General features: G+C 40.1%; 1 protein-coding gene across 2 annotated transcripts in view; it reads right to left on the reverse strand.

The window, feature by feature from the left end:
* col6a1 (collagen, type VI, alpha 1) overlaps positions 1–13,367 on the reverse strand; it is a 32,904-nt gene that overhangs the window by 6,289 nt on the left and 13,248 nt on the right. For both annotated transcript variants that reach the window (XM_034703217.1, XM_034703218.1), the window contains exons 21-26: positions 11,638–11,700; positions 9,775–9,837; positions 9,596–9,646; positions 7,826–7,861; positions 7,572–7,634; positions 1,697–1,762 (exon numbers count right to left, since the gene is read on the reverse strand). In XM_034703217.1, coding sequence (XP_034559108.1) covers positions 1,697–1,762; positions 7,572–7,634; positions 7,826–7,861; positions 9,596–9,646; positions 9,775–9,837; positions 11,638–11,700 — 342 coding nt within the window. The remainder of the gene's footprint in view (positions 1–1,696; positions 1,763–7,571; positions 7,635–7,825; positions 7,862–9,595; positions 9,647–9,774; positions 9,838–11,637; positions 11,701–13,367) is intronic.

Genomic DNA, 13,367 nt, shown 5'->3' on the forward strand with positions numbered 1-13,367 from the left:
CTGAAACCCAAAATCTGTCAGTCACTGAACCCACATCCACACCCACACATTTGCTATCTTTCTGCAACAACATGTGAATCTCACAGAAGTTCGTTGCCACAGCGTTTTTTTTTTTTTTACTCAGCTGCAGGAAAAACATCTGTTTTGTTTTAACAGACATTAAACTCAGTTTAAGAGCATTCTTTTCTGTGACAAAGACGCCAGCGTAGCTTGCATGTGTGCACAAAAGGAAAACACACACACCAAAGGAAAAAAGAGAGGAAAGGGAAGAGAGTTTAATTGTAGTTGGGAGAAACTGTCCTGAAAACACATGACGTAAACAGTTCTTACAGAAATATGCAAAAGAGACAAAAGCCAGAGAAGAAGCATAAAGAGAAGAGGACAGGGAGGAGCCAGACGGAGTGTAAGGAGAGTGTGAAAAGGCAGAGTTTGAGAACGTGTCTTCATGTGCAGTGTTATATTTAGATCAAATCTTTGCTGTTCTTTTCTCATGATGAAACACCGCAAGATCTGACCTCCCATTTGGTGAAAGGGGATTACCCTGTCTTTCCTACAAACTGTGAGCCAACTAAGAGAAGCAGCCATCATTTTATTTCCTCACAGTTTGATGTCATGCTCAGTGGTTAGATATGCTCACTTTGGCTTAATGAGCGATTTGATTATGAAACAACTGGTGATAATATTTTTTATTTCACCAGATGCTTAAAAACCAACAATGTGTCAGCCCTATTAATTAAAGCTCATACTGGATAAAGCCCTTTAACTATTATCCTTCCTTACATAGAGCGGCCTTTTTTCTGCGTGACTTGACTTCATTATTATACACACAGGCACTGTGGTATTTTTTATTCACAGTATTTACCAACTTAGGTGCCAATCATGTATCAATCCGCAGATAAAAGTAGTTCCAATGAAGTACACTGTTTTCCTCGATTAGACTATAATTTGCAGCGAGCCAAATCACCTAGTGGTTTAAATGAAGATTGGTTTAAAAATATATATATATACAGTTTATCAGTTATTAGGGTTGTTCAGGAAATTCCAAACAATGTCACAATTCTTCCTCTGTAGCAGTGGATAATCTGTTATTTCATGTAGACAACCAGACTTTGTTTAGACTGCAATCAGATGTACAAACTGGAGATTTACATATGATTTTGTTGGGCTGATTAGCTGTACTTTGAAATGATCAGCATTGGCTGATACTTGGGCTCCCAACATCTGCAGACACTGCAGGCAGCCTCATCAGTGTGGCTGCTGTCGTCCCATGTTAACATCCCCCTAAATGTTAACCGATTTTTTTTCCCATCCTGAATTACAGCATATTAAATCTACAACAGCTACTGGCTAGTGTTTACTAAAAAACTGTCGAAGGCTAGAACAAATATGTAAACAAATAATTAAAAAAAAGAGAGATTAAAAAGATAGACTAAGCTTGGCTAATCAAAGTTTAGGAAAACTTTGACCGCAGGCTACTCTCAGTGGTAAATATTTTGGACAAAAATGTAAAATGACCTCAAACTACATCTGAATATGAGAGCAGGTAAATAGTTTAGAGAGTGACATGAGTGAGGTGAGAAGGTCCTCTGAGCATGTGAACAGCAGTTCCTCTAAAGTGTCAACACGATGCCCATGCAGACAATCCTACAACATAGACACACACACACTTATGCATGCAAACACACAGTCTTCTTACCGGTCTGCCGTCTGGTCCCCTGTGACCTTTGGCCCCTTTACGTCCTACAGGTCCTGGACTACTGTTCTGTAAAAAAAAGAGATGAGGAAATGAGATCAAGACAGAACCTTTACTTGCAAGTTTCTTTGGAATAAATGAATTAAAAACTGAAATGTTTGATGTAGCGTAAAGCTGAATGTGTTCTGTGAAAATATCATTCACAGTCTGTCCATAAGCTGAGATCATACTCAAGACGAGATGACAGCTTTATGTCATTTAAAAGTGTTTGACAAATTCAGAAGACTGAATACGACTGCAAGGAGACCGCCAAGCTTTGAGCATGAACCACTGCTTTTCTTCAGCATTACGTCCACGTAAGAGTATCCTCACAGATCCCATCCAGTGGTCACACTTCTCACTGACATGATGCAACATGTTGGCTGACATTAGCCAGCAATACAACTGGGTGAGAGTTTGTTTGAAGATGTGTTTCAGACTTAAGAGAGTGAACTACTTAAACAGCCATGGGCCCAGAACATCAAGCGAGAACTCAATCCTGTTTTGGACATACTGTATCAATGGAAGTTGATCATTACAGAGAAAGCTTATAAGTCAACTACTTATTCAACTATGTGTGTGGATGAGTTACATGTCACCTGAACATAAACAAATGTGAAGACTATTGAGTTCTGCTAAATAAGGCAGTGTTAATCCAGAGAGACTTCTGTATGTTCTCAACACCACTTTATTGAAACCACACTGGTTTGTGTTCAAAAGTTTTGAGGGTCACGTTTGAAGAATTATATTTAGATTTCACTATTTTTTGTGTTCAGATGGAATAAAACTCGACCAGCTAATAACAACAACATGCTCCATGTAGTAAGAGAGCACTAAAATGTAATAATAAAAAACAATGTAATAAGTCTGGGTGTCATCAGCATAGAGATGTATATTTACACAGATAAAAAACATGTCTTCAATAAGGAGCTGTACAGAAAGGAAATGATCAATTAGAAGAATGAATCAATCTCAAAACACTCATAAGAAGCAACTGTAAGTGTCTCATTGGATTATTTAAAGAAGCAAATAGTCCCTACATTCACTTAAATCTTGGTTCACCTTCAACTTTTCAAATTAAACAGTGAAAAAAACAAGATTCTCCTCATTGGCACCAAATCCACCATTTCAAAGCTCGACAGTCTCACACTTATCATTGACAACTCCTCAGTGGTCCAGAACTCTGCTGCTTGTATCATCACTAGAACTCGGTCCATTATTCACATCACTCCCATCCTTCAGCAGCTTCACTGGTTACAAGTCAAAACTCGCATCAATTTCAAGATTCTGCTCTTCACCTTTAAGGCGCTCCATACCCTCGCTCGTCCATATCTCTCTGAACTTCTCCACATCAACACATCTTCTTCTTCTTACATTAACCTCACTACACCACCCACCCGCTTAACAACCATGGGGTCCAGAGTCTTCAGTCATTCTGCCCCCCGCCTCTGGAACTCCCTTCCACCAGACATCCGTAACATCAACTCTCTTTCCATTTTCAAATCACATTTCAAAACACATCTTTTTCAACTGTCACTTTCACTCTGATTACACCTCGTCACTGCACTGTATCTGATCCTGTCCTGAGAGACAGGAAATGTGGGGAACAGAGAGCAGGGACTTGCAGGAGATGGTCGACCGGCCGGGAATCGAACCGGCGACCCCTGCGACGAGGACTGTAGCCTCTGTATGTGGGGAGCTTAGACCGCTATGCCACCAGCGCCCGTTAATTTTGTTTTTATTTATTAATTACACTGTATCATGCCTTGTCGATTTTATCAACCTAATATTTATATTGTTCTTTTTTACACTCTACCCTGTATGGTGACCTTGAGTGCTAAGAAAGGCGCCTGTAAATAAAATGTATCATTATTACTATAATTATTATTACCGTGACAATATGGGGTACTTATAAACAATTAAAAATACTAGTACTCCAGTATTTCAATTTTCTTTTACATTAGGAAGACTTTTTACGAAAACAAATGAAATAGAGGAAAGTATTGGACCTTTTTAAACTGACTGCTGTCTTCATCTCCCTCCTGTTCCTTTACACTTCGTTTTTTGTTTTCCTCAGTCTTCCTGACAGCATGAAACTCACAGGGTACAAGATTTTAGCTGTAGTCTAATTGTCTGAGCTGTTTTGAAGAGTATATATATTTTACTATTGATGGAAGTTTTCTTTTGCTTTAATTTTACACACCAATGTCACGACAGGTGTTTCACTTCCCTGCCTGGATGGACCTCCTCTCAGGACTGAGTGTAGAGACTCTCCTTGAATAACCCGTCTGTCCCACTCTTACTGCTAGCTTTATGACTTCAATAATTGCCTTCATGCAGAGCTCTACCTCACTTCAACCTAATCAGGATAAGTTAAAACACCTGCATGTCCCTGCATGGAAGTGTCGTGCTTTTAACTTAATTGTTTGTTTGTTTTTTTATTGTATTTCATGGCTGTAGGTTATATCAGTAGACATATAACCTCTCAGAAAAGCAATCTGCTTATCAGAACACTTCCCAAGAGAACAGTGAGTCTGAGAAAAAGCTCAAATTCATTTCAGATTTGAGTTTAAGGCCGGGTCTGGCCCGGAGAGAGGTCAGCTAAAGCCTCTCCAGCTGCTGCATTTGGCCGCTGGTTGCTGTGGGATTGTGACCCTGACTGTTGAAGTGTGGAGAATAAAGGGCTTAACAGTGCAAATCAATTTAGGAAAATTATCCTGTCTTCAGGATTCATGTTCCCACAGATACTCTGACACATACACTTCAAAGTCATGTGGGCTTCTTGGTGAATGAAAGACTGCAGACAGCTGCATAGAGATTCAAATAAATACCCATAGGAGAGCAGATATCATGCTAAATGTGCTTTTCTCCAAGAACCTGGCTTTCATACATCTGTACATATGAAGTCACTGTTTTCTCCTGACACCCTAAAGATCATTAAACGACAAGCTTGACCCTGTGGAGTGCAAACATTCTCTTTCTGATCCAAATACAATCTGATTGGTTGTCACATAAACACTTGAGGGCCGTTCAACATGTCAGAAAGAGAAGAGATGCAGAAAGGTCAGAGGTCAGGCTCGATCTGTGAAGTCACAAATCATTACAAGTTTTTTTTTTTGTGCTCTTTGATCTGAGTCAGATCCATTTAAGGACCTACAGAGGGGAGATATTAAAGAGAGGTACAGGGAGAGAAGGTAATGCCAACCACCTGGTCTGTAACACACACATGCACACACACGCACACACACACACACACACGCACATATTTGCTCTGGGCCTTGGATACGTATGTACACACGTTTCCAATTACTTGCAGCACATTCTCAACTTCAAACAAGCTGATGAGAAGAACAAGATGCCATATCATCCACATACACACACACACACACACACACACAAACACACGCGCGCGTGCGTTCACAAATGTCCTGACCTTATTTTATAGCGTCATTCTTGACGGGCACACAGCCAGATGTGACTGGTTGTCGTACCGTGTCAAATCTGTGTGTATCATCAATCCTGAGCGTGCGTTAGCTAAAAGTTAAATAGGTGTAAAAGTCAAAAGGTCCGTCTCCACCTTCATCTTCCCTGACACTCCCTGTCGATAGCCTCCTGTCCCCTCTGGCCAATGCAGGCAACAAACTGCATGCCTGTGCAGTGTCAAAATATTCAAACAATTTAAATCTGGTTTACAAGAGACTCTCAGTGAAGAAAGTGGTATAAAATTCTCTAAAATGCTGTGAGCTGGGGACTTTTTTTTCCCTGTGTCGTCCAAAACAGTGAGAGCCGGATGTAAAACTTGTGGGAACAAACAAGAGACTGTTCTGGGACACAGATATAAGCGCCTGTTAGAAAGAGAAAAAAAAGATGAAGACCTCCGAGGGGAACGGATTCATTTTTTCCACTGGATGGACAAAGTATGCTGTATTATATTTTTAATCCCTCTGCACACATTTCATCTGTGATGCTGGTTGTAGCTGCATTTGATATTAGACATGAAGGTTTTTTTTTTCTTTGTTGAGATTATGTTAAAAAGGAAAAATGAATAAAGCAACAGAGGTCATTTTCATCTGACCTGCTAAGTGGTACATCAAGACAGAAGAGTTTGACCACAGGACTGTTGAATCTAACTGATACAGAGATTGGATTGTGTCACTCACATGAGGAGACACAAAACATAAACTCGTCTTTCTAATCTAAAGAATGAAGAAATAATTGTGCTATAATTAATAAAAATTAAATAATTACTGACTACAGGATGCAATATGATAAAGGTATGTGTCAGAGCCAGCAACATATGTCTGCGTATGATCTTGTATGATCTCATGTGATCTTATGAGGGTGATAGATGTAAACTAATTAGAGACTGACAACATCCAGCTGTAAATATGTTCACAGTGAAGGATGCTTCATAAGTTTGGATGACAAAACAGTCTGGGGAAATGCAGCCACCCTGGGTTGTCTGTATTCAATAAGGACATGAGGTGTTCCCTGAGGAGATTGAGTTTAAGTTTGGATCTGTAAAACATTTCCAGATGAACATACATTGATTTTCAGTTCAGACCTCTCCTCAGGTCGTCATCTACTTCACCACCATTCAGTCACAAGAGTTGAAGACGAAGGTGTAATTACACCATTTGGCCAGCATGTCAAATAAACTTTCAAGCCCGGCCCACTTCATGTGGGCTTGGTTTTAGCCCATTTATTTAACTTTTTGACCACTACTTTCCAAAGAAACCCACTTGTTGTCACCTGATGGATGCCTTGCTTTCATTATTTATATATCAGTTAGAAAACTAGTCCAGAAACGGACTGGAGCGGAAACCTCATGGAGGACTCACAAACGGTTTCTTGTAACGGACTCATTAGACATACAAGAATCGAGTGGGTGGTTTGGGAACTCTACAAAAGCAATGATTTATGGTTCCTTAAGATCCGTTACAGATCTGTTACTGGATTTTTCCTGCGTGATGCTTTGACTCAAAGACATGCTGCATGAAAAACTGAAAGAAGGAAACACTGGAGGTGAATTTTACTTCTGCATCTAACGCAGAGTCCCACTGAGTGGTAAACTGATCTGAGACTGTAAATCTGAGGCTCAAAAAATGTGACTGCTCTCACAAAAAAGAGAGGTCATAGTGCACTGAAGTGTAGACCAGACAAAAGTACAAACATGTGCTGAAATGTTTACACCGCCGAACACAAGAGCCTGGAAATGCTGAAATGTCAATGTAAACACGACTGAGTTAATCCCAGGGTTAAAATGTTAAAAGTGGTATATGGACACGGCTGATCACAGACGTATTGATTTCACACTCACACAAATGTACACACATGCACAAACACATACACACTCACACACACACCAAAAGAGTAACGCAGTCCCTTCTTGTTTCTGCTCATTTCCTGGTATCCTTGACAACGACATATACACAGCTGCATCAGCTCAAAGCCCTCTTCCCAAATGACACACACACACACACACACACACACACACACACACACACACACACACACACACACACACACACACACTTGAGAAAGCATTTCCAGCTGCAGAACAGAAGGCGAGTTTGAGAGTGAGATGGATGAACTGAGATAAACAAAGTAAAGAATGCGACGCTGACACCAGACACTAAAAGAAAGACAGAAATTAAAAAGAAGAAAACTCTTATTATAGATTTGTTTTTGTGTTTAAAGAGAGCAATAAAAAAGAAATATGTAAATGTGCCCATAAACCAAGAAACGTGACTCACATCCTGTTGGCGCTCTCAGCCAAAAACAAACTGAGGGAAGATAAAAATGAGATGAAGAGCAAGAAGAAGACAAACAGACTCACATCATCGCCTGGATCTCCAGCGTCTCCATCGTCTCCTTTGGGTCCAGGGGTTCCCTTACCGCCCTGGAGGTCACAGGTTGAGAAGACAAATGACCATGACAATCGAACATACCTTGCTGTCGTGAATGTCAAACATGGATGTATAAATCTAAAGTATGCTTTCCAGTTCCATTTATCTCACCACTCTCTGTATCCTCTGCACCTTAAATATACTGCCTATCACTTCTTAAAGAGGAATTTGAAAGATTACTTACTGGCTCACCAGCGTCTCCACGGGGCCCAGGATAACCCTGAAAATGAGAAAAGTGTTCAGTTTGTACATTTTAGGCAGAGCATGACCCTCATGATCTACTGTGTACCCTTTGAAAACTGACCTCCTGCCGGCAGCTGCAGGAGGTCGTTTCATACATGCTGCTGTTAAAGTCTATATGAACTAAGAGCTATAAAGGCTACAGGCTTCATTCTCTGTGCTGCTGAAAGCAAAGGCCCCTGTCTGTCATCATGTTGAAGGATACTTGATGTCATCAAATTTCATTACAAACAGATTTCCAATCGGGTGGCAGCAAACTGCTCTCTTCACATGACTTTGAACATGCATTTGCTAAAAAAGACCCGGAAAATAAAATCCAAACAAGCTAGAGCATGACTTAACAAAACTTGAATAACTTTCTGGTTGTTTAATCTAAATATTATGCAATCAATGATACTCAAAAAAAACATTAACATAAGGAAAAACAGTTGTTGGTGCTGAATTTTCATATAAAAGAAACTATTAAAAAGCCTTTACACTCAAAAGATGTACTTGTCTTAAAAAGTGAAACAGGTACACACGTCTACAACCAATGAAATGTAGAGAAATCATTTTGGGTACTTTTTAAATATGTCCTACTCTTAGGCTACGTTCACACTGCAAGGCTTAATGCTCAATTCTGATTTTTTTGCTCAGATCCCATTTTTTGTTTGCCTGTTCACCTTACCATCTATAATGAGACCTGTATCCGATTCCAGTGTGAACTGTTTGCGGCTCCGAACTGCCCCGCATGTGCAAAAGAACAGTAACAATGACGTCACATGCAGCTGTTTCACAAACATACACATGGAGGAAGTCAGCATTTTCGCCTTTGTTACAAAGCTTTTGTGCAGTGGGAGCCAGAGAATGAATGACCAGGTGTGGAAGAGGTCAAGTATAAAGGAAAAAGAGAGCCAAATTGCTTGTTTCGGCTTTTTTCTATGTGGATGTGGACACGGAGTGAGGAGTGATGTGTCTGCAACGTTAATAGTTTCACAGAGACAGAGTTTATTCAATTGAATTGTGACGTGTGTCGCTATAAAGTGACGTGAAAGTATCAAATGCGTAGCAAATCCGCCTTGGCCGTTCACACTGAGGTCGCATTGAAAAAAATCAGATCTGTATCTGATTCAGGACCACATATCTGATTTGAAAAAAACAGATTTGAGTGTTCATACTGCTTCCTAAAAAATCTGACCTGGTCACTTGACCCCAAAAACATTGGATTTGGGCCACTTTTGCCTGCAGTGTGAACATAGCCTTAATAACCTCAATCAGCAAAAAAGAGAACACTCAGCTACTCAACTTTTTTTTCAAACTGTGTTCACATTCAGTGGTTTCTGGAAGTGATTTTGAACCCATGCAGTGATTTCCACTACAGAGTCATGTCTGAGGACCTGAAGATCACTGCCATCAAGTATTTTTTTACAGCCGTGTAGACATTTCTCTACATTCTCTGAATCTTTTAATGACATCCTGTACTGTGGATGATGAAATCCACAAGTTCTTACTCAGGAACTTTATTCTGAAATGTTTAACTACTTGCTCATGTAGTCTCTTTCCAACTTTTCTTTTGAGAGACTTGGCCTCTCAGGAGTGTCATTTTTACCAGGTCATGTTACCAATAAGTCAACTAAAGCATTTGAAGATAATCCAAGACATGATGTCACAGTAAGCATAAACACCTACATAGTTTTCAGTACTTTAGCAGAGTTGAAAGGGTTGACACACATACCTGGAAACCAGGACAACCTGCAGTGCCGTTTCCTGCTACACCATCTTCTCCCTGAAATTAACAAAGAAATAGACTCACAGATCTATGCACACACACACATACATACACACACCTCATAGCAGGGGATATGATGGATGGCGCACAACTGTCTTCCCCCCCGCCCCGTCCTGCACACTCACCCTCTCCCCAATCGGGCCTCTGTCTCCTTGAGCTCCTTTGATTCCTCTTGGTCCTTTGGGTCCCTGTGAAATTAAAGGAACATCAGATTAGAAACATGTGAAATGTTGCGGGACATGTGTTTGCTGAAAACATTTGGATTCTGTCAGAGGCTCGTGTGCTGGATGTGTGTGTTTTGTGTGTGTGGGAACAAAAGCAGTTCTCATGTATCAGAGCGTTTTCTAAGGTTACATAACAGTCAGTCAGCACAGTCTGTTACAGGTTATTACTGACTGATTGTTCGGATCATGTGACAAATCACTAAAATGATCTGTTGTTAATGGATTCTCTGTAAATGACTGATAATTACAGCAGCTTTTCATTGTAGTTAACACTCTTAACTGCATGTTTTCATGGTTTCTTGAGCAGAACAAGTTGCATAAAAGTTGGTTCTCTAATGCTTTAGGCTTCAAACCTTAAAACACATTTTCATGACTAAATAAGCCAAACACAGCTAAAAGAAAAACATTTGTAGTTCCTTTTTTCAGTGGTTGAAACTCAAAATGACAACACGTCAATATATCAATGACAATATAAGATAATATGTTTTCAAAGATTGCTATCTACACAGAGTTTAATCAAATGCGTATGACTTTGTGAGTATTTGACAACTCATGACTGTCATTGGAGTCTGATTCAACACTGCTTGATCCTTATTGGTGCACAGAATTTTGTGACACCCCCACATACCAACTGAGCTCCACCCAATTTAAATGAGTGAGACCAGGTCGCACAAAATCACCCATACAAATAAATGTCTAATAAAATAACCAGAGCTGTTAGAACCAGTGCTTTAGGTGGCCGTAGTGCCACCAAATGCAGTACCACCACTTCTAAATCCAATCCCTTGGTGTACTGGGACTTCTTGCTGCCTGCACCTTTTCCTGCCCTCACTATGTTATAGTCACCCTTGGCAATTCATGAAAGCATCTGAAATAAATGGCCCATGGTGCACGACCTGATGCTTGTGTTCTTACACGTGTTACATGACGTTTAGTTGTCTTTTTTGGCAGGAGAGTAAACTACTGTAACCAAAGTAAACAAAGCAACTATATATTTGTGGCAACAGCTTCTACTACCCGTCTCATCACTATCACCTGTCTCTTATTCTCCTCTATCCCTCTTTCAAGACCCAACTCGGTCGAGGCATGATGGCTGACTAACATGAGTCTGGTTCTGCCTGAGGTTTCTGCCTGTTAAAAGGAAGTTTTTCCTCACCACTGTAACTAGCTAAATATTGCGATGTGCAATGCTCATGTTGGATTGAGGTGGGGTCAGACTGAGGGGTCTCTGTTCATAATTTGACATAGAGTGGTCTAGACCTCCTATGTTTGTAAAAGCGTCTTGAGATAATGTTTGTTGTGATTTGGCGCTATACAAATAAAGATTGATTGATTGATATATTTAGTTTATTCAGCCTGCTTATACCGCATGATTGAAGATTCTTCGTTTGTGTGAAACACTGAAGTAGATTTTTCAATAAGTGTATGTTGCGAAAATCCCTTTTCCCTTCTGGTAACTTTTGTTAACTGTGGAAATTAAGCAAGTAACACGAATGATTCACTGATACTTTCCACACAACACATACGCCAACAAGTGCATTAGAGGAGTATGAGAAACTTATCTTTTTCCACATAAAGCACTGAACTTTGGCATAAAGTTGTCTTTTTAAGAAGGACACCAACAAGATGATAAAAGTTTAAAAAGTAATCAGGTCCTCAGGGCTGTTAAATATAATTACACTTATCTATGATCCTTTTGTGTGTGTGCATGTGTGTGTGTGTGAGTGTATGTTTGTACGTGTGTGTGTGTCCTGTAGGACTCACTTCAGGTCCAGCTGGGCCTTCATCTCCTCTGTAGCCAGGAGGCCCAGCATTACCAGGCACACCCTGAAAAACAACAACACCTTTAATGAGACACTGTTAATAAAAAACAAAAACAAAGACATTAAACTCACTCTGCTGAAGGAGGAAATCTGGCAAAGGAGAACGTTTTACAAACACAACCTACAAACATTAAAGAAACCCCACCTCCCTCTCAAAATAGTTTCACAAGGCTCTCATTACTTCTGTTATGTTCTGTGTACTGGAGAGCCAACTAACACACTTTTTAACACCATGTGTTCTTTTAAAACAATAACAGGGTAATTATTATCGTAAGCTTTTATTATCAGAATCCAACTTTGCCAACTCTGTACATACCTGCAGCTAAAGAAGTTTAACCATTTGAGGTCAACTAAAACAAGACTTTCAGCCTGTTGCGACTCATATTGTGTAATCATTACAACACAAGTCATATTTATATTATATGGGCACAAAGTTTCATTGATCATGATAACATTATACTTGCTACAGTTTGAGCATAGCCGTACTGCAGTGAATTAAATAATTAGCTGCTAGAAGATTTGAAGACAGCTAGTTTGATTTTAAGTTTGATCAAAAGGGTAAAAGTTTTATTTTTGTGGACATGAGAGTAACAATCACAGACTGTATAAAATATGGACGTAGGAGCCGTGATGTCCCCCATCTGTTTCTAAAGCGCTGTTTTGAGGCCAGTCGGCGGCGGCAGCCATATTGCTGCCGTCGAGCAATTGTGACGTAAAGAGGCGGGCTTTAAGCCCCCTAGCCAACAGCTATAGTGTTCTCGCCTGTCAATCAAGTCAGCTGTGCCTCTCATTGGAAGACTAGTAATCTCAATATCTTCGAAATTGCAGCATTAGAAAGAAATTCACCCCGTACAGTGTGTGCCGATTGAGAAAAGAGCTATCCAGACTACACTTGCCTTTTGTTCCAGGCTGTAAACATGTTTATTTCTGCTGTAAAGATCGTCTGATTTGAATTGGTGTGTATGTGGTTTCAGGTACTTCTGGAGCCAGCCTCAAGCGGATCCTCGATGAACTGCAGTTTTTAGCACTTCCACATTGGACTCATATTTTTAGACCGGAGGTTGCCGCTTGGTAACAGTCTGAACTAAGTCTGAAAGACATCCATGTGAATAAAGTTTGCATATTAATTTGTACTTTGTATGATTTAAAAGTCAGACCAAGTGGCAACCTCTGCTGTTGAAAATGAAGCCAATGTGAAATGTTGAAAACTGCGCTTCCTCAAGTGTCCACTTGAGGCTGGCTCCAAAAGCCAAGGAGACCCCATTAACCATGTTAGAGATCCAACTTTACAGAAGAAATAACCATGGTGGTTACAGCATGGTACGAAACAATGTGGTCTGAACAGCTCATTTCTCTTTCAAACTATTTGAAGGCTGGATTTAATTTTTAACACTCCTTGAGAAAAGTCTACAAGTTTTGACAATTGAGCATAACTAGGGGCGCAGCTGACTTGACTGACAGGTAGGTATATTGAATCTGTTTGCCTGGAGGCCAAAGGACCACCTAAGCTCCGCCTCTTTTCCTCATGATTGATCGCCTGAAATTGGATCGAGTAAGTATTTCCAAAATGGTGAGCGTCATCATTGGGCTTAAAAACTCGTAGAAATAATGGATTACGCAACTTAGACAACGTCCATGTTTTTACACAGTGTAGACCTAGCATCAGTATAA

Source organism: Notolabrus celidotus, chromosome 15 (genome assembly GCF_009762535.1).
Source record: "Notolabrus celidotus isolate fNotCel1 chromosome 15, fNotCel1.pri, whole genome shotgun sequence".
Classification (NCBI taxonomy): Eukaryota; Metazoa; Chordata; class Actinopteri; order Labriformes; family Labridae; genus Notolabrus; species Notolabrus celidotus.